Raw genomic sequence first — 22,470 nt, 5'->3', positions numbered from 1 at the left:
CCATTAAAATCGATATAAGGTGCCTCCTAGTGTGGACGGTTGTGGCGTTAAATCGGTTTTACGCTCCTAAAACCGATTTAAACGCCTAGTGTAGACCAGGCTTGAGGCTAGAGAAGCTGATCTCAGACCAGGGCCGGCTTTAGGAAGTACAGGGCCCAATTAGAACAGTTTTGACGGGGCCCTGGCAGGGATGACTTAAAAAAAAAACACCACATATAAAAAAACATGTGGGGCTTGTACTCACCGGGCAGTGCTCCGCCTCCAAGTCTTTGGCGGCACTTTGGCGGCAGGTCCTTCACTCGCTTCAGGTCTTCGGCGGCACTGAAGAACCTGCTGCTGAAGTGCCGCCGAAGACCTGGAGCGCCGGCAGGTGAGTAAAAATTAAAAAGGCGCCTCTAGCCAGGGAAGGGATTCTCACTGGGCACGGGGCCCTTAGGCGCGGTGCCTGATTCGGGGGAATTGGTGGAATTGGCCTAAAGCCGGCCCTGCTCAGGGCCACCAGTGGAATGTTCTCCCCCATACACCATATCTCAATGAGACAGGCTGATCTGGGATCCTATCCCCACCAAGAGCGAGGGTTGGATTTTCTCCCCAGGGATAGATCCTGGTGGGAAAGTGAAGATCAGGGCCTCATCACCAGCATCAATAAATGTCACCTGCCCCTGTTCACAGTCCAGACAAACCCGGATCCTGCTGGGGGTCCGGCTCAGGGACAGAGGAGTCGTAGGGGAGGTGAGAGCCTGGTACTGACCCCCAGGCCGCCCAACAGCCCAGATCCCCCCCTCAGGGCTATGGCTGATCCATCTCTTCCTCTCCACAGCCTCTTTAGCCACCCCCACAGCCCAGTATCCCCCATCCCCGACCTCCACCTCCATCTCCACCTCCCAGTAATGTCTCCCCGAGTTGAATCCCTCACAGCCCAACACACAGGCCCAAGAATCAAATCTCTCAGAGTTGTTAGGCAGATCCTGCCCTGTTTCTGCCCATCTTACACTTTTCTGATCCGCAGACACGATAAGTAGGGGATGAGCTGTGTCTGGATCCAGAGTCACATTCGCTGTTGGGAGAGAGAATCCAAGTGTTAGAGACAGAGCTCAGCCCTGGGGGAGGGCTTGATGGTATTAGTGACAGAATCTGCCCCTGCTGGAGAGTGACCTCCTGTAGGACATACCCAGCTCTGAGATTTGAGTAATGTGCAGGGAAATTCACTCCCCTCATACAGACAGGTCACTGACAAAGTCAAAGGAATGGCTAGGGCAGGCCTGAGACTTATTATATTTCCCACCTTCTCTCACCTCCTCTAAGGGAGGAGACTAGAGATCCTGTTATCATAGGTAGGCCTAGTAGATTGTGTGGAAACTAACTATCCATAGTAATAACTCATATTGCCCTGCTGTGCCCCTCCCTCCCTCCCTCCTTATATTTAAAGTCTTGGAGCTTGGATGTCTTCAACTTGCCACATATTCATCCTTTCTTTCAGTTCAAGGTCAGAAACGGCCATTCTATTCTTATATGCATCTCCCTCAATCTCTTCTGTTGAGGTTGTTCCATGGTGTATAAATAATTAAAGAGTCATTGGGTCACAGTGAGAAAGAGAGCAAGCTCGAGAAAGACTCTATAGCCTGGTATTTGGGGCACTCATTCTGCATATGGAAGACCTCGGAGCCACACACCCTGCTCCAATGACTCTAATTGTTTACTCCAAAGTGGAACAGGTTCAACGGGAGATGTGGAGGGAGCCCCCCATTTGAAACTCCATAGCCTTGGTGGTTGGGGTCACCACTGAAATGTGGCAGATCTGTGTTCAAATCCTTTCACCATCTCCAGCAGATGGTGGACTTGAACCATTGGTTTCCCATGTGAGTAACCTAATCCCTGAGCTAAAAGTTATGAGGGATGGGATTTGCCTTGATTCTTCCAAAAAATTGCATAGACACAACTCCAACTGAGTGTTTGCAGCTGAGAATTGCAAGCAGAGGGACGTGCTTCCCTGTATCTTGGACTTAGGTGTCAAACTCCTTGAGATGTGTGAGGCTTAGTACACACCCCTCTCCTCAGCATACCCCACTGGATAACTTAGGTGGGTCCCTGCCTAACATGCTGACTTGAACGTGCATTCTAATCATAGGTGCCTCTCTCTCTCTCGCTCTCTCTTCCCCTTTATTCTATAGGGGGCTTGAGCACCTTACTACAGCTTTTTTAATCCCAGTGATTTTTTAGGTGCCTGAAAGTTAGATGTGGTGACGATCAGTGTCCCTTTGTGAATCTATCCTTAGGTGCCAAAACACCTTTAAGAATCTAGACCTAAGTGACTTTTCTAAGGTCACACGGGGAGTCAGTACTACAGTGGGAATTACACCCAGGGTCTCTAGAGTGATTCATAAGAACATAAGAACAGCCATACTGAGTCAGACCGAACGTCCATCTAGCCCAGTATCCAGTCTTCCGACAGTGGCCAATGCCAGGTGCCCCAGAGGGAATGAAGAGAACAGGTGATCATCAAGTAATCCATCCCCTGTTGTTCACTCCCAGCTTCTGGTAAACAGAGGCTAGGGACACCATCCCTGCCCATCCTGGCTAATAGCCATTGGTAGACCTGTCTTCCATGAATTGATCTAGTTCTTTTTTGTACTAGATAAAGTTCCACGGGTTGACTGTGTGTTGCATGAAAAAAAACATCCTTTTGTTTGTTTTAAACCTGCTGCCTATTAATTTTATTTGGTGAACCCTAGTTCTTGTGTTATGAGAAGGAGTAAATAACACTCCCTTAATTTACTGTCTCCACACCAGTCATGATTTTATAGACCACTATCAGATCACCCCTTAGTTGTCTCTTATCCAAACTGAAAAGTCCCAGTCCTATTCCTCTCTCCTCCTATGGCAGCTGTTCAATACATTTAATCGTTTTTGTTGCCCTTTTCTGAACCTTTTCCACTTCCAATATAACTTTTTTGAGATGGGGCGACCACATCTGCACACAATATTCAAGATGTGGGCGTACCATGGATTTATATAGAGGCAAATATGATATTTTCTGTCTTAGTATCTATCCCTCACTTTTTTGACTGCCCCTGCACATTGAGTGGATATTTTCAGAGAACTATCCACAATGATTCCAATATCTCTTTTTTGAGTGGTAACAGCTAATTTAGACCCCATCATTTTATATGTATAGTTGGGATTATGTTTTCCAATGTGCATTATTTGCATTTATCAACATTGAATATCATCTGCCATTTTGTTGCCATCACCCAGTTTTGAGAGATCCTTTGTATCTCTTCTCAGTCTGCCTGGTCTTAACTATCTTGAGTAGTTTTGTATCATCTGAATATTTTGCCACCTCACTGTTTATCCCTTTTCCCAGATCATTTATGAATATGTTGAATAGGACTGGTCCCAGTACAGACCCCTGGGGGACACCATTATTTACGTCTCTCCATTTTGAAAATTGACCATTTATTCCTACTCTTTGTTTCCTATCTTTTAACCAGTTATTGATCCATGAGATAACTTTCCCTCTTATCCCATGACTTCTTAATGTTCTATCCTTGAACAAGGCCAGCCTTCCTCCCCTGAGCCACCTAGTCCCACTGTATTCACCATTACTGAACATGACAGCAAATGGAGGGATGGCCATATTCTCCACTTTTGAGCTCTGGAACTGTATCTCACTGTATTTTAAAAAAAACCCTGGCTATGGTTTGTCCAGATTTCTTGAGAGGAGATTGAGGTTCTTCCTTTAAACATATGCAGAAATATCACTATATAGGCATAGAATAGTCAGTAATTTAACGTAAATGGCATTTAGAGAGTATTGTTGCTCCTTTTAGCATGAGCAGTATTTGGGACCTTGCTGGGTTGTTTCCAGTAGGAAGAGAAATTGATGATATGAGTCAAAACTTTCTTTGGTGCAATCCTGTTTATTTACAAAGAATGTACAAAAAGTCTCTGTCCCTGAACATAGTAGGACCCAACAGGAGGCAGTTCCCTTTTTCAGGTATCCATGCCTGCCTTCCAGCCTGTCCTGAGTCCCAAGGAGTTGTGGCTATTCTCTCTCAGGGCCATACTGATGACTGCTTTTTGGGCTTTCACCTGACTTGTGTCTCGGCTCTGGTTGCTTTGTTTCTAACCCACAAAGAGACACACACAGCTCCAACCAATGTACACCCCAATCCCTGCATTTTCAATCTGTCCCCATGGAAACCCTTCAGCTCACATGGGTTGGCCTCTCCCAGGCTTCATGTGACCATATTCCTGGGGCGGTGGTCAACATTGTCTCAGACAGCACCACATAAAGTAGCATTTAATTGCTCCTCTATTTAGCCTGAATGAAAGGAGCTCAATACACCCATCAGCTTCAACCAGATCAATAATTGGTGACAGCCATTTACATCTTCGAGGATGGCAAACCCCCTGCCTGCATCTCAGCTCTGTCCATCCTCCCAATATAGTGCCACACTCAGTCATAGCCCATGTACCATCCCGAGCATGTACTTGCTAAGGACAATATTATTTCATTATTTTCCATATTTCCAAAGGGAGTATTTAGTTCTGGAGCTCATTTTGGGCAATTGCCTTCACCATTCAAATTCCCACCAGGGAAAATAATAAAAATCCCTTATTTTAAATAGTTCTTGATGAATTAATAAAAAGGAACCGGGATCTTTGTCAGGTGCTGAGATCTGGATATTAATTAAATCTGAGCTTTAATTACCTGCATCATTTAAGGATCTTCTCCAGTCTGAAAGCACACACATAGGTGAAAATGAAAATTCATCTAGATGGGTGCAGTATCAGTAAGATTCATTATCACTGAAAAGACTGTTAGAGAAAGAGAAAATCTTACCAAGTTCTGTTTGAAGTTTAGCTACACAATGAACAGAAAGAAATGGACATCAAGTAAGAACTTCTCTCTCAAGGTGAAAATAATTCCAGTCCAGGCCTCCCAAACCATCTGTTACAAAGGTCATTCATTCAGGCTCTGATCAGAGATTTTGCAAGAAAATTGTCCCCACTAACCCATGGGCAGCATATAGGACAGCTCTGAAGTTCCTCAGTGGCCAATATTTCAGCATGGCCTGGGCTAAAGGTTGCAACTCATATGCACCTCTTACTGAATCTACATAATCCTGATCCCAGTGGACACAGCCCTACTGCCGCTCTTCCAGTGGCTGCTTTATGAGACTACTATAGAGCCCATCTGTGATTCGTGGAAAAGATTAAAAAATCCCCAAGTCATCATCATATGGCACCTCCAGCCAATGTAAATTTCAACCTTCATGAATATACATTTTAAATATTGTTTTCCTTATGAATTCCAATTGGCTACATACTGAATTGCATATTATGCTTATTGATGTTGCATATGATTTTCAAGTTGACAATCCCCTTTTAACTAAAAACATTCTTAACATAATATAACTTCACAGGAATGGCAAAACTGAACTTACTGTTGTTTTCAAGATGTTTCCCTAAAAAAGAAGCAAACAGTTAAACATACATTAATAGATTTTTTTGTGTGTGCGTTGAGATTTAGAGGTTTATAATAATTCTATTAAAAATAAGAATCAGAAATATTTAATTAATACTAATTATGAAATAATTTAATTCAGCAAAGCCCTTAGATTAGTGTTTCACTTCAATTTTGTGCCTATGTTCCCTTGAAGTTTAAGTTAATCATATGCTTAATGCTCTGATTCTGCGAACACTTCTGCATGTGCTTACCTTTACTACCCTGATTAGTCCCATTACAGTTAATGAGGCTTCTTTGGGGAATAGTGTTAAGCACATGCATGAGTATTTGCCTAAGTGTGTTGGTGGGTAAGGATGGATGCAGATGTTGAGGGCCTTACAGAACTGGGACCTAATCCTGCTTTCCTGCGCACTCTAACCTTCCATTGACTTCACTGAGAACAGTGGGTGTGTGAGAAATAACAGATCAGGCCATATAATTATTAATACTAATATTCTGATTATATGACTTCTGGTATTTAATGTTTCTCTAGTTAATAACATTTCTGTACCACCTTAAAGCATACAGTAAGCACTTGGTCAACATTTTCAAAAGTGGATGCCAAAATTGAAGCTAGTTGAGCAATGGAAACATTATTTTAAAAATCTAAATTTTTGAAGTTTTTTCCATTCACAGGGTTTGAAATGGACCAAATCTTTCATTATTTTTACATTTTTTTCATTAAATATATAATTTATTTCAAATTTTGAAAATCCACAAATGCATTCCCCAACTCTTCCTCCACCCTCTTCCCCTCCCCACTTTTCAACACTGCCTTCAGTAACAAATTACATACAGTTTTCTTTTAAATCACATTTTCCTTTTTCTTATTTTCCTTCTCTTTTCCTTAACCAGTTCTAGAACGTTTCAAATTTTGCAAAGTATGGAAAAGTTACAGGGTGGCAAAAGGGAAAAAATAAATTCTAACTGATAATCTGGATCTTTTCAAAACTTCAGTATCTTTTCTACGAGTTACTCCATTGAAATCAATGGGACTACACATGTCCTTAAAGTTAACCACATGTTTCAGCACATTTCTGGATTGAGGCCAGATTGCTCAGTACTTTACAGGATCGTACTCTAGTCATAAGTGCTGTGACTGAGGTGTAAGTAGAAGAGCTGTGTTTAAAGTCCTATTTACAATCATCTCAATTTGCCTTTTGGTGCAACACTTCTCATGAGTAGTTTCAGGCCACTCACATTTTTTTTTATATATTGTAATACAAAACCCTTCAAGTTTTTAAAATTGATGTCTTCACTGATGAGACGTTTGAGGGGGTTATTAGCACCCTGCTAACAGAAAAATAAAAATCAATAAACAACAGAATTCTTATGAATATCATCCACAGTGAGGAATGTTTATTTACATATTTATTTATTTCTCTCAAAGGGAATTGAGATCAATCAATCAGGGCCAGCCACTGATTTTGCAGGGCCCTATCTGGAGTCAGACATAGCGGACAAAGGATGGTAGCTCACGAGGAAGGGATATTGGGATGAGGATCAGGGCCGGCTCTACAGTTTTTGCCGCCCCGAGCAGCGCGCTGAATTGCCGCTCTGGGCTGGGGGGGGGTGGTGGAAGGGGGGCAGTCCGTGTGCCCTTAGGGCGGCAGGCGCGTTTAAAGGGCTCTGGGCTCCCCGCCGCGGCGGGCAGCCCAGAGCCCTCTGACTCCCGGCCGCAGCTGGGATTTAAAAGGCTCTTGGCTCCTCGCCACGGCGGGCAGCCCAGAGCCCTCTGACTCCCGGCCACGGCTGGGATTTAAAAGGCTCTGGGCTCCCCGCGGCTGCAGGCAGGGGCGACTCTAGGATTTGCGCCCCGCCGTGTGGGGCGCTTTGGCGGTTGCCGCTCCGTGGCTCCGGTGGACCTCCCGCAGGCATACCTGCGGGAGGTCCACCAGGGCCGTCTGCCGCCCTCCCACGGGATGCTGCCCCAAGCCCGCGCTTGGCCCACTGGTGTCTGGAGCCGGCCCTGAGGAGGATATAGAAGGTTGCTTTAGGCTGAGAGATCTCACTGTAAGGGCAGAGGGAGGATTTTCATTTATTCAGATACCAGTTGATGACTGTATCAGGTCATTATCAGGACTAGACCTTCAAATAAATCAGATGCAAACTGAATAATTAATTTTCATGCCAAGCTACTGTGATTGGACATTCATAATTACACAGTTTATGACTATGTTCAGGTTAATTTCAGTTTCACAACAGACACACAATGGAGAAACTTACTTTTATGAAAATGACCACTAAAGTTTATCCATCCACTTCGTTATCTCCCCACGCTCTTTCCTTCTGTCTATTCTGTCCCTGCCCCTGCTGTCCTTTGTATCCAACCCAAGCACTTTATCTTAGGAGAAAACGTTTCTCATTTCATTATATTTTTTTACTTTAGTATTTTACCTTTTAATCTGAAGAGATAAGCAGTGAGACCAATGAAACCAACTAAAACCACCAGAATCACACACAGCGCCACCATCCAGGGAGAGACTCTTGGGGAAAAGGGATCTGGAAAAAACAAAACAAACAACGCCCCCCTCCCCACGATTCATGTTAGCTGGGAATCACTGATGAAAATCAAGTACTTTTATTCCAGATACAGTAGAACCTCAGAGTTTTGAACACCTCAGGAATGGAGGTTGTCCATAACTCTGAAATATTCTGTAACTCTGAACAAGAGGTTATGGACTTCAGCCATGGGGAGTTGGGGTTACACCTGCAGGGTGGAGGGGGGCAGTTGGGGCTTCTCTGACCCTTGGGCTGCCAGGGCTCCAGGCGGGGGGCTGAGGGCTTCTACCCAGCGGGAGCACCGAGGCTCAGCGATTTAGACTTGGGGGAATGCTGGGGCTCGGGGCTTCAGCCCCATGGCTCGGCTTCTGATTTCATCCTCACAGGGGGTGCCGGGGCTCGGGGCTCGCCACAGCTTAGTTCCCAGCTTCAGCAGGGGTGGAGGGGAGATGGGGCTTGGGGCTTTAGCTACAGTGGAAGTGCTGGGGCTAAAATCAGCACTCCCCTCATAGCTAAAGCCCCGAATCCCAGTGTCCCCCACAGGGCTGAAGTTGACAACAGATCTGCAGGGCTGAAGCACTGAGCCCCAGTGGGGCTGAAGCTGGGAGTGGAGCCATGGGGCTGAACAGTATTTGCTGCGGGGTTTTTTTTGTCTATGTTGCTGCCTGATTGATTACTACTGGTTCCAGAGTGTGTCTGGTTGACTGGTAAGTCCATAACTCTGGTGTTCATATCTTTGAGTTTCTACTGTATATATATATATATCTCAGGAGGATTTGTTTGATATAAGGGGAAAATATGCACTGCAAATCACAGCAGAAAATGATTCATACATTTGATTTCAGCTAACAGAATTTGGACAGATTTTAATGATATATACAGACAAAGAAAATTATATTATACATATACCACACAGGGAACAAAGGGTAGGAATAAATGGTAAATTTTCAGAATGGAGATGGGTAACTAGTGGTGTTCCCCAAGGGTCAGTCCTAGGACCAATCCTATTTAACTTATTTACAAATGATCTGGAGAAAGGGGTAAACAGTGAGGTGGCAACAGGGCCGCCGGGGGGAGGGGTGGCAAGTGGGGCAATTAGCCCCAGGCCCCCATGAGAGTTTTTTGGGGCCCCTGGAGCTGGGTTCTTCACTTGCTCCAGGGGCCCTGGAAAACTCTTGCAGGGCCCGGGCCCCCAGAGCTTCTTCCGCTCCGGGTCTTCAGCGGTGGGGGGTCCTTCCAACGCCAAATTACCGTCAAAGCGGGACCCACCGCCGAAGTGCCGGGTCTTCAGTGGTAATTCAGCAGCGGGGGGCCCCTGCCACGGTTCATCGGGGCACTTCGGTGTGGATCCCGGAAAGGAAGGACCCTCGCTGCCGAATTACTGCCAAAGCAAGGGCCCCCCGCCGCCGAAGACCCCAGGCCCCCTGAATCCTCTGAGCAGTCCTGGGTGGCAAAGTTTGCAGATGATACTAAACTGCTCAAGATAGTTAAGACCAAAGCAGACTGTGAAGAACTTCAAAAAGATCTCACAAGACTAAGTGATTGGGCAACAAAATGGCAAATTAAATTTAATGTGGATAAATGTAAAGTAATGCACACTGGAAAAAATAACTCCAACTATACATACAATATGATGGGGGCTAATTTAGCTACAGCTAATCAGGAAAGAGATCTTGGAGTCATCGTGGATAGTTCTCTGAAGACGCCCATGCAGTGTGCTGCAGCAGTCAAAAAAGCGAACAGGATGTTAGGAATCATTAAAAAGGGGATAGAGAATAAGATGGAGAATATATTATTGCCCTTATATAAATCCATGGTACGCCCACATCTTGAATACTGCGTACAGATATGGTCTCCTCATCTCAAAAAAGATATACTGGTGTTAGAAAAGGTTCAGAGAAGGGCAACTAAAATGATTAGGGGTTTGGAATGGGTCCCATATGAGGAGAGATTAAAGAGACTAGGACTTTTCAGCTTGGAAAAGAGAAGACTAAGGGCGGATATGATAGAGGTATATAAAATCATGAGCGGTGTGGAGAAAGTAGATAAGGAAAAGTTATTTACTTATTCCTATAATGTAAGAATTAGGGGCCATCAAATGAAATTAACAGGCAGCAGGTTTAAAACACATAAAAGGAAGTTCTTCACATAGCGTCTAGTCAACCTGTGGAAGTCCTTGCCTGAGGCGGTTGAGAAGGCTAAGACTATAACAGGGTTTAAAAGAGAACTGGGTAAATTCCTGGAGATTAAGTCCATTAATGGCTATTAGCCAGGATGGGTAAGGAATGGTGTCCCTAGCCTCTGTTTGTCAGAGGGTGGAGATGGATGGCAGGAGAGAGATCACTTGATCATTGCCTGTTAGGCTCACTCCTTCTGGGGCACCTGGCATTGGCCGCTGTCAGCAGACAGGATACTGGGCTGGATGGACATTTGGTCTGACCCGGTAGGGCCATTCTTATGTTCTTGAGGATGAAAGGATAACGGGCTTAGTCAATAGGTCAATTAAGTGCCACACTGGTAAATAGTACAATGGGTCAATGATATGATATAACCTTTTTCCAGAGGGTATGGCTGGAGAGTCCTGCCCGCATGCTCGGGGTTCAGCTGACCACCATATTTGGGGTCGGGAAGGAATTTTCCTCCAGGGAAGATTGGCAGTGGCCCTGGAGGTTTTTCGCCTTCCTCCGAAGCATGGGGCAGGGGTCGCTTGCTAAAGGAGTGAGTGGATCGGCTTATGTGGCCTGCATCTTGCAGGAGGTCAGACTAGATGATCATAATGGTCCCTTCTGATCTTGAATTCTATGATTCTATTAAAGCCGCTTTCTTTGTATATTTATTATCAACATATTAGAAGACGTGGACAAGAGTGGCAAGACTGAACAGTAATGTCACAGGAGGTTGCAACATCCCTCACTGAGTTGGGAAAAAGATGGGTAGATGCTGAGGTGACAGCCTCAGGTGCCATCATTAGTCAGACTCTGCAGGTTTAGTCAGGCTCATCCAACAAACAGAGAAGTCAGGATCTGATATTTTTAATGTGATAAACCAGACGAAAATGGGAGGGTGAGTTTGAAAACTTTAAAGAGTAAAAACATTTGGGAGTTTTTGTTTTTAACCTGCTCAGTAAAGGAAAACTGTCACAGGTGCTAGCAAGAGCCTTCTTCTGGCCTCCCACTGGGACAGCTGTGAGGGGAATCCATACCCCTGTGCTATGGTCCCTAGAGTGTGCTAAGCTTCTGGAGCATCAATGGACTCCAGCCACTGCCCCAATCTTGGGATCCTTAGGCACAGTCTCAGGCCCAGACCTGCAATCTGGCCCCCTCCTCCCCCACGTGATGGAACCTGCTCCCAGCTGTCTAGCCCTTCTGGGAGCAGTGCTCACCTTTCAGACTGTCCAGTATTTAAACACACCCTCTCCCAGAACTCTATCCAACAGGTGCGAAGCTCCTGGTTTACTGTTTAACTCTCCCATGGCCACCGTGGTGGTTGTGAACATGTGACACATACTGGCAGTCAGACTTTCTACTGATTTTAGCACTCAGCCATGTGCAGTGCAGGGAATACAGATCATATAGAAAACAATAAACCATCCTAAAGCCATTATCCCTCACTAGCTCACCCTTCCTGTGGGAGTCCTTGGGGGACCATCTATGTTCTGTCAGGCAGGCAGGGTCCTCTGCCCCCTTTGCCTACCCTGCCCTAACAGCAACCTCCCTTATCTTAATCCAGTGCAAAATGGCTCTCTCCCCAGTTTCCCCTTGTGAGTCATAGAATCATAGAAGATTAGGATTGGAAGAGACCTCAGGAGGCCATCTAGTCCAACCCCCTGCTCAAAGCAGGACCAACACCAACTAAATCATCCCAGCCAGGGCTTTGTCAAGCCAGGTCTTAAAAACCTCTAAGGAAGGAGATTCCACCACCTCCCTAGGTAACCCATTCCAGTGCTTCACCACCCTCCTATCGACATAGTGTTTCCTAATATCCAACCTAAACCTCCCCCTCTGCAACTTGAGACATTGTTCCTTGTTCTGTCATCTGCCACCACTGAGAACAGCCGAGCTCCATCCTCTTTGGAACCCCCCTTCAGGTAGTTGAAGCCTACTATCATATCCCCTCTCACTCTTCTCTTCTGCAGACTAAACAAGCCCAGTTCCCTTAGCCTCTCCTCGTAAGTCATGTGCCCCAGCCCCCTAATAATTTTCGTTGCTCTCCGCTGGACTCTCTCCAATTTGTCCACATCCTTTCTGTAGTGGGAGGCCCAAAACTGAACACAATACTCCAGATGTGGCCTACCAGTGCCGAATAGAGGGGAATAATCACTTCCCTTGATCTGCTGGCAATGCTCCTACTAATGCAGTCTCTTTATAGACTCCTGTTGGGGGGGTCACATGCTTCATTTGTTCTGTCTTTTGGTAACTTTCCACATCTCCCAGCCTCATCCTCACCCCATAGACAAGAGGAGGAAATGTCTTCTCCCAGCTACAGCAAAGCCATTGTTCCAAGGGGGTTTACACTGAATAGATGATAACTGAGTGCTCATTTGTCATTGTCTCTGGACTGGCAGAGATGTGACACAATCCTGCTAAATCATGGTGGATCCACCAGCTAGAGGCTTTCCATGACACAGTAGTTTCATCATACAACTTCATAAAATTATCCACAGTTCAGAAGTGGTACAGACAGAAATCCCAAATCCTCTCAGAAACATCAAAACAAAACCCCAGAACCTCAAGGGGCCATGGAACCAGCTGGGGATCACCAAAGTGCAGCAAACTCCAGTCATGCACTCTTCTACCCCAAGAACACTGGGACTCCTAGCACAGGAAGTGCAGATGGCACAGAGCTGATTATACCATCTTAATGCTACCTGAGAATTCTTCTTTTTGCCACCATATCAGTATATAGGGGGGCAGAAAAGGCAGAATCTCAGGTCCATTATGCTCTGATCATATGTAAAGTTAATATTTTGTCACAATTATTTTTAGTAAAAATCACAGAAAGATCACAGGCAATAAAGAAAAATTCAGGGAAGCTCGTGACATGTTTGTGACTTTTTTTTTTAAATAAACGAGAAGTGACTATCTGGGCGGGGGGAAGGGCTGGCAACTCAAAGCTTCGGGCCCCTGCCACTCACAGCGTCTGACAACTGCGGGACTCCGCAGCCCCCAGCAGCTGACAGCTCTAACCCCACCATCTGGAGCATGGGGCTGAAGCTGAAGTGGAAAATGCCACAGAGGTCTCTGAAAGTCATGGAATCCATGACCTCAGTGACAAAAATCTTATCCTTCATCATATTTAACACTATTCATCATCTGCCAATCCATTATGAGGCAGGACGACTAGTCTATCCCATCCACCCTCTCAGTTTGGGTTGGAAACTTCACTTGCATAGTCACCTCACTAATTTAAGTACGTTATACCCACCTTCCAAACCCAGACAAAATGCTCATTTATAAACAACCCATTGTCCAATAACTGGCTATGCCCCAGAACTTGACTTTCCTTATTCATCAAACAATATTAATTCATTACTATCTTACCAGGAACAAGAGAAGAGCATTGAAATATCTTTAGAACTTAATATACTTCACTTGCATTCAATGGCTGGAAAAAAAAATCTAAAATGTAGAAGCACCTATGAGCCTATTAAATTCTTATTTGTTTCACTGTAACTTTAATTGGCATAGACATATTTTAGCTTTAATGTTATTCAGTAAACTTAATTTAGTTAAATGCTTTGCTGATTACACTGGGTGGTTTTGATGTTAACTAACCTGATATAAAAATTGTTGATTCTTTTTCATGGTTGAAGTGAGTGTTCCTGATGAGGCAGGATATGTTCTGGTTTGAATTCTCTGTTATAATAATAGAAGTCTGTGTTTCAAAGAGGCCACTCTCTCCTCTGGATTTTGACTCAGAAAAAGAAGGTAAATGCTGCCCGCTGAGACTTCGCCAAAGGACCTCGGGCTCTGGATACCATCCTGATGACTGACACATGACTCGAATCCCTCCTTCTTGGTATCCATCAACAGACATGAGAGGATTGGAGCCTAGGCCTGGAAAAGAATGGGACAAATCTATGATAATTCCATATGTTTTATCAGGGGAGCTGGTAGTGACCCCTATTTTTAGGTTGTCTCACATTTTCACATTATACAGGATTCTGGTGACCCGTTAATTGGCAAGCTGTCATACCCCCACGGTTTGAAACAGGCCTTTGATATTCAGTCAGGTGCCAGCCCTCAGCCTAGGGAAGTACCTCTCCTTACTCCCATGTAATTTCAGTCAGGTTTTGCTGAGAATAAACTTAAAAATTGCCATTTCCTTTCTTTCACTTGTGTTGCTCCTGACAGAGTGATAACTAATACTTTCGTAAAGACCATGCTCGCACAGCTACCAACACAGTACCCTGTGCTGTGAGAATGCCTTGGAGCTGACAAAGTGGGTATTCACCCACGAAAGCTCATGCTCCAAAACGTCTGTTAGTCTATAAGGTGCCACAGGATTCTTTGCGGCTTTTACAGATCCAGACTAACACGGCTACCCCTCTGATACTTGGAGCTGACAGAGCAGTTGTAGCAGGATGTGGGGAGGAGTGAGTTTCCTCCAACCACCTCTGGACCCAACACTCTGGGATGCTCATCTCCCCGTGCTGAGGGCCCCATATGAGCTCCCCAGACTTTCAGTGGTGGGGATAGACAGAGGCATACTGGTTTTCACCTGACCATCCCCGCATCCAATACCTCGACTCAGTGGCCTATACTCTGCTCCACATTTCGGAAGGTCAGTCTGTGGCTGCTACTGCTGTGAGACCTGGAGCTCAAATGGTAGTTGACTATATTGCAATGGTGAAGGTTGAGAGCTCACAACGTACTGATTATGTGTGATGATGGTGTTCTTACAGATGCACATTATAAAATACAGTTTCACATTTTTCATAAACCACTAGGAGATTATGTACCAAAAACTCTATTAACAAAATTGTATTTAGATTGGAAAGTCAGGCCCTCAATAGTTAGGACATTCCTGAGTGAAGGTGTCCTGTACAACCTTAATTCTCATGCTTTGCATGTAGGCATTCTGATACAGTCTTTAATTACATCAGCACACACTATTATTTCCACAGGACCCCTGCCTCATTTAGGAAGACTAAAGAACAGGGGTAGGTGCAACTGTAAATCAACCCTTTCCTAACATTCGAGTGCTTCACAGTGCACCCTAAATAACATTCTTTTTACTTGGTATTTAAAATATAAACATTCAGCACAAAGGCTAAGTTTTTATTAGGGCAGTTAACTCGTGATTAACTCAAAACATTAATCGTGATTAAAAAAGAGTAATCATGATTAATCGCAATTTTAATCACACTTTTAAAAATAGAATGCCAATTGAAATTTATTAAATATTTTGGATGTTTTTCTACATTTTCAAATATATTGATTTCAGTTACAACACAGAATACAAAGTGTACAGTGCTCATTTTATATTATTTTGTATTACAAATATTTGCACTGTAAAAGTGATAAACAAAATAAATAGTATTTTTCAATTTACCTCATACAAGTGCAATATCTTTATTGTGAAAGTGCAATTTACAAATATAGATTTTCTGTGTTACATAACTGCAATCCAAAACAATGTAAAACTTTAGAGCCTACAAGTCCACTCAGTCCTACTTCTTATTCAGCCAATTGCTAAGACAAACAAGTTTATTTACATTTACAGGAGATAATGCTGCCCTCTTCTTATTTACAAAGTCATCAGAAAGTGAGAACAGGTGTTTGCATGGCACTTTTGTATACAGCATTGCAAGTGAAGGGTATGCTTGTGTTCATTTTAAACAAAAGTGTAATTTAGAAGGTACTTATGCATAAGGAAGCATGCTGCAGCTCACCACCCTAGGAATATTCTAGAAAAGGCCAAGGGGAGGCGGGTGAGCCCAACATGTGGAATGGAGAAGAATAAGCATGTGATGAACAAATCCATATATGGGAAAGCTTAAATATAATTGGTTAGAGGTTTGAGTTATGTAACTTGTTATGTAACTGCCATGTGCTATAAAATAGCAATGAGGTGCGGGGGGCTTCTTGCTGGAAGAACTCTGGCTGATTTTTGTACCAGGGGCTCTCCCTTTGTGCACATTGAATAAAGTCTTGTTGAATTGAATTGAATCAAATTGAATTGAATCAAAGACCCTTGATTCTGCCTGGCATCGGACTCATTTGGGAACCACAAAATACCAACACAAGGTATTTATGTGCCAGAGGCACATGCTTCCAAGCTGATGACACTCGGTAAAAAATTTGTGTTAATTAAATTTGTGACTGAACTCCTTGGGGGAGAATTGTATGTCTCCTGCTCCTTGTTTTACCTGCATTCTGCCATGTATTTCATGTCATAGCAGTCTCAGAGGATGACCCAGCACATGTTGTTTGCTTTAAGAACACTTTCACTGCAGATTTGACAGGACACAAAGAAGATACCAATGTGAGATTTCTAAAGATAGCTACAGCACTTGACCCAAGGTTTAAGAATCTGAAGTGCCTTCCAAAATCTGAGGGGGATGAGGTGTGGAACATGCTTTCAGAAGTTTTAAAAGAGCAACACTCTGATGCGGAAACAACTGAACCCAAACCACCAAAAAGGGAAATCAGCCGTCTCCTGGTGACATCTGACTCAGATGATGAAAATGAACATGCATCGGTCCACCCTGCTTTGGATTGTTATAGAAAAAATCCATCATCAGCATGGATGCATATTTTCTGGAATGGTGGTTGAAGCATGAAGGGACACGTGAATCTTTAGTGCATCTAGCATCTGTGATACCGGCTTCAATGATGCCATGCAAACACCTGTTCTCACTCTCAGGTGATATTGTAAAGAAGAAACGGGCAGCATTATCTCCTGCAAATGTAAACAAACTTGTTTGTCTGAGCGATTGCTCTGATCAAGAAGTAGGACTGAGTGGACCCATAGGCTCCAAAGTTTTCTACTGTTTTATTTTTTAATGCAGTTATTTTTTGTACATAATTCTACATTTATAAGTTCACCTTTCATGAAAAAGAGCATTACAATACTTTTATTAGGTGAATTGAAAAATATTTCTTTTGTTTTTTACAGTGCAAATATTTGTAATAAAAATAAAGTGAGCACTATACACTTTGTATTCTGTGTTGTAATTGAAATCAGTATATTTGAAAATGTAGAAAACATCCAAAATATTTAAATAAATAGTATTCTCTTATTGTTTAACAGTGTGATTAACACATGATTAATTGAGATTAATTTTTTTAATCGCTTGACAGTCCTAGTTTTTATACCTTCATTAGAAGGAAATACAATAATTTATTTCCAAATTCAAAATAGCCTTGAATGCAGGAAACTATATTAATACTTTAAAAAGAAACAACCCCCGCCAGCAAAACCACACCAAACCAACCAACCAATCAAAACTTGGCTAAAGATAGAGCTGGTCAAAGAAGGGGGGGGGGGCATTCCGACTCTACATAATCACTTTTAAGTGTTCTTAAAATCCAAAACAGTTCCCGGAGAAAAAATTCATTGAAGAGATGTTAAGTGCTAAAGGCAGTGGTGAGCTGGAGCCGGTTCCCACAGGTTCCCAAGAACCGGTTGCTAAACTTAGACCTCCGTGGAGAACTGGTTGTTAAAGAGCCAGAGGGTGGGCAAAGAACTCCGGTCCAGGGGCCGGACCATCCTGTTGCTCCCAGGATTCCCAGCTGGGGAGGCTTAGGCTCCCCCAGCCCTTCCCCCGCTTCCCCCCAGCTGCAGCATGGCCAGCCGGCACCAGCTGGGCAGCTCAGCTGAGCTCTGGAATTGTCCTGCTGCCGCTTTTTGAGAGGCCCAGCAAGGTGGGGAAGGGGTCCTGCTGCAAGCTCCAGCGCTGGCCGGAGGGGAGGGGGCAAGTGGGGCAATTTGCCCCAGGCCCCTGGCCCCATGAGGATGTCTCCCCCACACAGAGCTGCAGCATGGCCAGCAGCTGGGCAGCTCAGCTGAGGTCCTGAGTCATCCTGCTGCTTTGAGCTGCCGGCAAGGTAAGGGGGGAGGGGGCTGCAAGCTCTAGGGTTGCCGGGGGGCAAGTGGGGCAATTTGCCCCAGGCCCTGCAGGTATGTCTCCCCCCACTCCGGCCCCTCCCCCTCCTTAAATCAGAACTTTTTATAGGGAACCGGTTGTTAAGATTTTGGCAGCTCATCACTGGCTAAAGGGCATATTCAAACAATACAGAACTTAAAAGGAATAACTAGTTAAGTATTTAATTCTAACAATCACCACACACCCAGACATTCATCTTACCTAGCACACCTTGATTTAGTCCAGGGGTCGGCAACCTTTCAGAAATGCTGTGACGAGACTTCATTTATTCACTCTAATTTAAGGTTTAACGTGCCAGTAATACATTTTAACATTTTTAGACGGTCTCTTTCTATAAGTCTTTAATATATAACTAAACTATTGTTATATGTAAAGTAAATAAGGTTTTAAAAATGTTTAAAAAGCTTCATTTAAAATGAAATTACTATGCAGAGTCCCCCAGATTGGTGGCCAGGACCCAGGCAGCGTGAGTGCTACTGAAAATCAGCTCACGTGCCACCGTCGGCACGCATGCCATAGGTTGCCTACCCCTGATTTAGTCCAATAATGCAAGAGCATTCAACTAAAATAACTGTACTGTTTTAACTAAGCCTACATAACTTATTTTGTTGCATCACCTGTGTGTAGAGAAGCCTTGGATATTAATAATATCACCAATTAGCACTCAGTTTCAACCTCACTTCTTTGGGGAAGATGGCTGGTAAAATGGTCATAATGATGCAGTTTCAGCCACAACTTTTTACTTCACTTTTTCCCCCTAAATCCTTTTCTCTCAGGTTTTGGAATGGAATTACGACTGGTAAGTGCTGGTATCAGTAGTTAATATCTTCTAGTGATGGATTCAGGAAAGGTGGCCAATGCTGATTTCATTATTATATCTATCAGCAGCCTGTTTATGTCACACACCATGTTTAATTTCTAGTGTCTCACAGGGGCGAACAAATTGCCTGTACATGAATTTGCTCCTTCCTCTCTGAGACCCCACAGTGTAGTTCTAAGTGATTTCTCTTCCTTCCTGCAATGTTCTGTATGGTTCAGTCTTAGTTTGTCACTGCTTCTGTTAAAACTCAGAGTGACTGAGAGTCGTCATGGATCGCTGCACTACTCATTTTACTTTGATACACATCAAGGGATGCTGTGGAATTCTCATCACAGGAGGTTTTTAAGAACAGGTTGGGCAAATACCTGTCAGGAATGTCCTAGGTATACTTAACCCTGCCTCAGCATGGGAGGATGGACTAGATGACTTGTTGAGGTCCCTTCCAGCCTGACATTTCTATGAGTCTATCTCCTCTTCATTCCATGATAGTTTGTCTGTCTCTGTTTTCTCACTGTCTAACAATGGTTGGGACTTTAGCAGTAAGCTGGGTTGGAATAAAAAAGAGAAAGATTGAAATGTTGGTGGTCAGGAGAAACCTTTAGAGGAGTAGTCAGTGTCAATCTATCATTTCTATGATGGATGAGAGCCTCAAGCTCTTACTGGATCCTTTGCTAGTCCAGGGTTTTCAAACAACCATATGGTTGTATAACTCCTCTCTAATATAGAATCATAGAATCATAGAACTTAAGATCAGAAGGGACCATTATGATCATCTAGTCTGACCTCCCGCAAGATGCAGGCCACAAAAGCTGACCCACCCACTCCTGAAATAATTCTCTCCCTTGACTCAGCTGTTGAAGTCCCCAAATCCTGATTTAAAGACTTCAAGTAGCAGATAATCCTCCAGCAAGCGACCCCTGCCCCATGCTGCGGAGGAAGGCTAAAAACCTCCAGGGCCACTGCCAATCTACCCTGGAGGAAAATTCCTTCCCGACCCCAAATATGGCGATCAGCTGAACCCCGAGCATGTGGGCAAGACTCTCCAGCCAGACACTCAGGAAAAAGACTTTCAATATCCCAACATTGACCCTCGGTACTAATTACCAGTGGTCGCACGTTATTGACCTATTGACTAAATCACGTTATCCTATCAAACCGTTCCCTCCATGAACTTATCAAGCTTAATCTTAAAGCCAGAGAAGTCCTTCGCCCCCACTGTTTCCCTCGGTAGGCTGTTCCAGAATTTCACTCCCCTGATGGTTAGAAACCTTCGTCTAATTTCAAGCCTAAACTTCCCGACTGCCAATTTATATCCATTTGTTCTCGTGTCCACATTAGTACTGAGCTGAAATAATTCCTCTCCCTCCCTGGTATTTATCCCTCTGATATATTTAAAGAGAGCAATCATATCTCCTCTCAACCTTCTTTTGGTTAAGGAAAACAAACCGAGCACTTCAAGTCTCCTTTCATACGACAGGCTTTTCATTCCTCGGATCATTCTAGTGGCCCTTCTTTGTACCCGTTCCAGTTTGAATTCATCCTTCTTAAACATGGGAGACCAAAACTGCACACAGTACTCCAAATGAGGTCTCACCAACGCCTTGTATAACGGGACTAGCACCTCCTTATCTCTACTAGAAATACCTCGCCTAATGCATCCCAAGACCGCATTAGCTTTTTTAATGGCCACATCACATTGCCGACTCATAGTCATCCTGCGATCAACCAGGACTCCGAGGTCCTTCTCCTCTTCCGTTACTTCCAACTGGTGCATCCCCAGCTTATAACTAAAACTATATTAGCTAATCTCCAGTCAAACGGTACAACCCCCGAGTTTAGAGATTCGTTGAAAATTATCGCTAATGGGCTTGCAATTTCACTCGCGAATTCCTTTAATATTCTAGGATGAAGATTATCCGGGCCGCCGGATTTACTACCGTTAAGCTGTTCAAGTTTGGCTTCTACCTTGGATACTGTAATTTCCAACCCCGCACCTTCATTCCCATCAGTCACTCTGCCACTATTCCTAAGCCCTTCATTAGCCTCATTAAAGACTGAGGCAAAATATTCGTTTAGATATTGTGCCATGCCTAGCTTATCCTTAATCTCCACTCCGTTTACAGTTTTAAGCGGTCCCACTTCTTCTTTCTTGGCTATCTTCCTATTTATATGGCTAAAAAAACCTTTTACTATTGGTTTTAATTCCCTTCGCAAGGTCCATCTCTACACGGCTTTTGGCCTTTCTCACAGCATCCCTACACCCTCTGACCTCAATAAGGTAGGTTTCTTTGCTGATCCCTCCCATGTTCAGTGCTTCAGAACCTAACTGTGTTCTAGTGTTCAGATGACTCACACTTTTCACTAACGGTCTGCACTTTCTAAAGACATTAGGAAAAACCCAGATACAGGTCAGATTAGAGGCTTACAACGCTTGCTAAGAATGAATGAGCTCCAAAGTGTAGGCTCTTCGGCCTTGTGCATGCATCGTTAAACATTAACAAATGCCTTGGAGTGTCTTATTGCTCAATTATCTGTTTTGAAAATGAGTTACTAGTGAAACTGACATTTCTAGCTTTAACCAGCTAAAAGACCGTGTGGTGAGATGACCCCAGAGTTAACTCACCTGAGGGAGTATTTTTACTTCTAGTTCAAATGAACAAATCTGCCTTTCCAATTATCTCATAATTTGTTTCTGCCGTAGTCACCCTGGGGTTTGGGCCCATTACCTCAGGATAGAAACAGAAATTGGCTGCATTGCAATTTCTAAGCAAAAATATGCTTTTAATTCCTTTCATTAAAGCTCCATCTGCCTCTTTTCACCAGGATAAATTCTCAGTGGCTTCTTAGATAGTTTTGTAGAATTGTACTTGTCACCTGGAATGTTGACGCTCATTATGTAAAGGCATATACACCAAACTTCTTTACTGAAGTGTTAGGAACATAGGGTGGGACCCACAAAGGGACTTAGCTTTTGCTTTGCTGAGTGTCATGGCACCTAATTTTTAGGCAGCTAGAAAATCCAAGCACAACACTGTGATCCCCAAAGTGGAATAGGTGCCTAGGCTCCCTGTACAATGAATAGGGAAAGACAGGTACCTAAGCATGCAGTCCACAAAAACCATGTATGCTAGGTGACTCCCTCTCTAAACTAGCCAATGGGAGATGCTGGCCAGAGGTGTGTGTACTAAGCCCCTCCCCTCTCTCAGAGATTGGCACCTAAGTCCAGGCTGCAGGGAGGCACCTCGCTCTGCTTAGGGATCCACAAGTGGGAACCCAGTGCTTGGAATCAGATAGCATAGGTGCCTATGGCGGTTCTTGAGGGAAAGAGTTAGATTCCTGCCTCACTTGACAAAAAACGGCTAGAGAAGGCAGTTCCCTCCCCTTATAACATTTAACTCAGTGGGTAGGGCACTTGCTTGGGATGTGGGAGACTCAGGTTCAATTCTTGCCCTCTCTGACAGAGGGGGAAAAAGGATTAGAACAGGGGTCTCCCACAAGAGTGCTCTATGGCATAGTCTGATGTAT

General features: G+C 44.0%; 2 protein-coding genes across 2 annotated transcripts in view; one reads left to right on the top strand and one right to left on the bottom strand.

Annotated features, from left to right (window-relative positions):
* The window catches only part of LOC120383937 (E3 ubiquitin-protein ligase TRIM39-like), a 961,691-nt gene that overhangs the window by 505,525 nt on the left and 433,696 nt on the right, over positions 1–22,470 (top strand). The gene's annotated exons all lie outside the window — the stretch shown is intronic.
* Positions 458–22,470, bottom strand: part of LOC120383992 (butyrophilin subfamily 1 member A1-like) — a 36,845-nt gene continuing 14,832 nt past the window's right edge. The window contains exons 5-10 of the mRNA XM_039502325.1: positions 13,789–14,070; positions 7,910–8,014; positions 5,451–5,471; positions 4,847–4,867; positions 4,715–4,741; positions 458–1,057 (exon numbers count right to left, since the gene is read on the bottom strand). Of these exons, the coding sequence (XP_039358259.1) occupies positions 531–1,057; positions 4,715–4,741; positions 4,847–4,867; positions 5,451–5,471; positions 7,910–8,014; positions 13,789–14,070 (983 nt within the window). The 3' untranslated portion in view covers positions 458–530. The remainder of the gene's footprint in view (positions 1,058–4,714; positions 4,742–4,846; positions 4,868–5,450; positions 5,472–7,909; positions 8,015–13,788; positions 14,071–22,470) is intronic.

Source organism: Mauremys reevesii, linkage group 15, assembly GCF_016161935.1.
Source record: "Mauremys reevesii isolate NIE-2019 linkage group 15, ASM1616193v1, whole genome shotgun sequence".
NCBI lineage: Eukaryota > Metazoa > Chordata > Testudines > Geoemydidae > Mauremys > Mauremys reevesii.
The sequence above is the reverse complement of the archived record's forward strand: the minus strand, read 5'-3'. Positions and strand labels throughout refer to the sequence as shown.